General features: G+C 48.5%; 1 protein-coding gene and 1 pseudogene across 1 annotated transcript; both read left to right on the forward strand.

The window, feature by feature from the left end:
* The first annotated feature begins 235 nt into the window (after positions 1 to 235).
* On the forward strand, positions 236 to 2,199 carry LOC144144147 (uncharacterized; annotated as a pseudogene).
* Positions 2,200 to 2,999: 800 nt separating this feature from the next.
* Positions 3,000 to 4,441, forward strand: LOC144144146 (uncharacterized). Its single transcript, XM_077675526.1, has one exon. The coding sequence runs from the start codon at positions 3,041 to 3,043 to the stop codon at positions 4,061 to 4,063; it is 1,023 nt and encodes a 340-aa protein (XP_077531652.1). The 5' UTR covers positions 3,000 to 3,040; the 3' UTR covers positions 4,064 to 4,441.
* The last annotated feature ends 423 nt before the right edge of the window (positions 4,442 to 4,864 follow it).

The following is a 4,864-nucleotide window of genomic DNA, read 5'->3' on the forward strand; positions in this document are numbered from 1 at the left end:
GTGGGCCTCACGAAAAAATGGATTGCAGCCATCAAGAGGGGTGGGGGTCCACTGTTTCGAGTCTCCAAGGCAACCAAAGTGTGCTCCTAGCATTTGCTAGCCAAAGACTTGTACAAATGTGGCAAGTGGCCATCGCCTACTGCTAGAGTCTGCTGTGCCATCAATTTTTCCCTTCAGGAAGACCAAGCCTCCAAAAAAATTGCCTCACCAGCGAGCAGGCTCAACTATTTCTACCCCCAAGCCAAAGAAACGGGTTCATGCACAAGCGGACGGCCAGCCGCCAATCAACGCCGAATGTCGGGAGTTGTTCAGCACTCCTGATGAGAACCAGCTTCCGCTACATGAGGTTGTCGTAGAAGACGAGAACCTGTTTCAGCCGCACACTTCTGACAGCCACTGCGAGTGCAGAAAAATAATTGCTGCACTTGAGGCTCAGCTCGCCACAACCAGAGGCTGGGAGTCGAAACTGAGGGCGGAGGTAGCAGGCACAGAGCAGGCACTGGCAGCACAGGCCATCCTCCTAAGCCAGGCTCGTGCTGAACTCACTAGTGCTCAGACAGAGCTAGCTGTAGTGAGGGACACCCTCAAAGCAAAGAATCTGGAGCTCAACATGCTTCAAGATGAGCTCGTTACTGCCCAGCAGTGCTTGCGGAAGGTCAAGGACGAGTACGAGCCATTCGGCATTGAAAAATTCCGACATAGCGATGAGGATGTGCAATTTTATACGGGACTTCCCGACTACGAGAGTTTTTTTAGACTTGGTATAGTTTGTGGACCCCGGCGAAAATGGTGAAAATATAATGCGCCACCACAACAGTGGCAGCCAACAGCATGAAGGCTACAAAGATCGGCCACAAAAGGTTAGCATCCCAAACCAATTCTTCATGGTCCTCATAAAGCTTCGGCTTGGCGTGTGTCACCAGCACCTTGGACACTTATTTTCAGTGTCCATGAGTACGGTGTCTAGGATATTTTCAGTGTGGGTGGATTTTATCTACCTCAAGCTGTCAGAGCTGACTTCATGGCTGTCACGGCAAGCTATTGACGAGGCAATGCCTCTGGCATTTGTGAAGAAGTACTCCTCATTGTGCGTGTTGCTTGATGCAATAGAAATATGCTGTAAAGTGCCATCGTCGTTTGTGACACAGTTCGGCCTGTACTCGCATTACAAGTCGACACACATTCAAAGGACTGGTTGTTGTGACACCTCACGGACATGTCACATTCGTTTCTGAGCTGTTCGCCGGGTGTACTTCAGACAGGGAATGCGTGATAAGAAGTGGTTTTCTGGAGTTAGAATTTGACGAAGGAGACTATCATGGCCGACAAAGGCTTCCGCAATAAGGACCTTGCCGAAGAGATTGGAGTGAAAGTGAACATTGCACCCTTCGTTCGACGTGACCCGTTTACAGCCAAGGAGACCCAGGACATCGCTGCACTTAGGATTCATGTGGAAAGGCGGATACAGCGCATTAAGTGCTTTCATATATTTGATCACCCCATTCCCATTTCACTGTCCGCGTTAGCCAATCAAATCTGCGCAATATGCGCAGCTGTCTCACCCCTGCCGTGATGACAATGCCAATAATACACATACATACTTGTAACAATGCATTTTGAACTACAACGATCCAAATAACTCCACCAAGCAAGCTCACTGTGGAATGCTCCAACCAGTTCCAGCCAGACACGGTGGCCCCTGCCTGCACGTAATACACCACTAATGAGCAGGCACACATCCACACCCTCGCCACAAACTCCGCCAAACCAATGGTTGCCACCCCAGCACTGCACACCACCACAAGCCACCGCACTGCCAAAGGCCACCACGCCAGCGAACCGTCACGGTGGTGCAAGGACAGCGTGATTGGAGAGCCTGGATGATGTATCAACCACCTTAGCAGGAGACCATTGGCACTTGATATCAATTTAGTGCCAGCGGCTGCCCAAGAAGAGTGCAGGGCAGCACTTAAGCAAAAGCTTGAAGCAGTTGAAACTCCGATGCCTCTCCTTTGTTTAAAGTTGTTCAGTTGTGTTCCTGAACAGGAAGCGGTGCGGGGTGGTAGGCTTGTGCAGTCCATAGAGCTGTTGGCCGGAACTAAAGAGCACTTGGCCAAGGTAAAGAGCATCTGGCTGATGCACAAGCACACAGACCTTGGTGCTACAGCAGATGCTACAACAGCTGCGAGACAGCAAGGAGCCACCTCGAACAAATACCGCCCACAATGGTATTAAACGTGCTTGTGTTAGTGCTAAGGTACAGGATGAGTGCTGGCCTGCCTACGACATTTTTAAATTGGCAATATTAGGAATGCAAGACCACAAGTGTTAACCATCATGGCATGACGTGTGCAGGTTGCTAGCAGCACTTAGACACACACTTTGTGCAGCATAAGTAGAATCTCGTTAACATAAACTCAGTTATGATTTACTTCATTGTTGAAACGAGAACCACTTCTCCCTTGACATGCAGAATGGAAAAGACATCCGGTTAAGACAAAATTCTGGTAATTCAAGCAAATTTTAATGGTCCCTTCGAGTTCGTCTTAACAGGAGATAAATATTTCTATGGTATAGCCGATTCAGTCTTGATAAATCCTCATCTCTAGCTTGATAACATGCACTGACATGCCAAACAGTTTGAAGCAAAGTTACAACTTGTAGGGGGGTGCATGGAAAGAACCTTCACCCACCATGTTTTCATTGCACATGCTAACAGCCAGCAAACAAAGCATCTGAGCATTTAAATGAACAGAAGAAAACTAATCCGTAACTATGCATTAGAAGCATGTTCAAGAAAAACTGGAATATGTGTAAAAGTGAAAGCCATACATGAGAGTGCCCCACACAGTGCATCATACTGCACATGGTGGCGAAAAGGTAAAGCACAAAGAGAAATTTGCATTGCTAATTTCTCAGGTTATATGGGAATGCCTCGGGTGATAACGGGTCCTCACCCCACCCCGTTCTCGAAAGCGAGCAGTGAGATACGGCGAACCGATAGGTGTGGCGCCGCGCCACACCCGAGCATGTGCTGTACATGGCGATGAAGGTGATGTGTTACAACGTTGGCGAGAAGACCATGACGTTCAGGACGAACGCGACTATGAGTTTGTTTACGCGCAAGCAACTTGAGAAGGGCGGTTCTGCGTTTCTGAATGAAGTGCTCAACCGTGACTTGGCGTTCATGCGCGGCGTTCCCAACACGGTTCAGTACTGGCAGGAACGTCGTAAAGAGCTCTTTGCAATGATCCGGCAGTTGGGCAAACCTCACGTCTTCCTTACAATGTCAGTGTCGGAACTGCAGTGGAACCGACTGATCGATACGCTGGAACGTTTGCGCGTTGGTCCGGAAGGCCGCGCTCGCGTGATTGAAGCGCTTTGTTCGACGCAGCGTGCTGACCTGGTCAACAACGATCCGGTAACATGTGCAATCTACACGCACCGAATCTTTGACGTGATCATGAACATCCTGAAGGACAAGCGCTGCTCGCTGCTCAAACCATACGTGGTGGTCGACTACTTTAAGCGAGTCGAGTTCCAACAACGCGGCAGCGCTCACGTACACACGATTCTGTCGCTTGACAATGCGCCTGCCGACAAAGAGTTGTGTGGCGACATGCCGCGGACCTTGGAGATGTTGAATGTGCTTCTAATGCTGGACACATCTCTGCTGAAATGTCCTCAAACGCAAACACACGAGCACACGCTGACATGCAGAAAGTACGGTGGGCCAAAGTGTCGTTTCGGTGCTCCGTTCATGCCGAGTGACTGTACGCGGATCGTAGTGCCGTTTCCTCCGCTCGGTGAGGACGAGGATCCCGTGGAGAAGGCTCGGCGAGACCGATTGAAGACCAAATACAATGAGATGCACGAGACGTTAGAGCATGGTAACTTTGCCAGTCTGGACGAGTTTCTGACCACGTGTAACGTCCACTCTGAAGACGAGTACCTGGACAGTCCTCCCAAGAAGGCGAGCACTGGTGACATTTCCGGAAATATCTCCCCGGAGTACATACTTCCACATGTTTGGCTATCCCACATTCTCACCAAAGATATTTAAAGCTTGGAAAAAAAGCCCGAAGCACTACGAAATTATGGTTGAGGGGTGGCATAACGGGCTCTCCTCTTGACCTTGAAGACAGCAGCACAACCTGTCTACATGCAGTTTTCGTCAGACAGTAGAACATGCGCCCCTGGGCATAATATCAGCCCTTCCACTTAATCTTCTTACTATGGCCAGAGAGAGGAACGGCTGAACCATCTCTGTTTCAGCCTGAATAAAACATTTGTACTACCACCACCGTGTCCATTTGGACCATCAATTAGCACCTATGCCGCGCCGATCTAGAGACAAAAAATACCCGTCACCAAAATCGTGCTTGTCGCATACTGACACAGCTAAAAATAGGTAACAGTGAATATAGGTGCCCTTTTCGCAACAACAAACACTAAGACATTAGCTCTAGTATGCTACTGGATGTTGTAGTTCTCAGGGAGAATCGGAACTTCTACATTACTTCCGCAAGCCCTTCCAAGACACAACACCTAGTAGAAAGTTTCATAGCAAGCTATGATAATGCATAATGGACACAGAAAACGTTAGCTTTTTCGTATTACACTTGTATTTCTACAATGCAAGCCACAAGTTGCAAGTAGTCACAGTAAAGTTTTGCTCCTTTTCAGGCCACCTGTAACTTTTGTTGGGTGAAAATTTACAGCACTAAGGGGCAGACAACAGCACTCGCATTGAATGCACATCTCCCGTATGAATTTCCCTTTTTTTCTGCATTTTAGAGCTGCCTATTTTCCTTTAGCATAAAAATAATGCTTATTCCATGTAAAGCATGGGCTTCAAATCCAT

Source organism: Haemaphysalis longicornis, unplaced genomic scaffold (genome assembly GCF_048455015.1).
Source record: "Haemaphysalis longicornis isolate Haplotype H1 unplaced genomic scaffold, Haemaphysalis longicornis Haplotype H1 scaffold_63, whole genome shotgun sequence".
NCBI lineage: Eukaryota > Metazoa > Arthropoda > Arachnida > Ixodida > Ixodidae > Haemaphysalis > Haemaphysalis longicornis.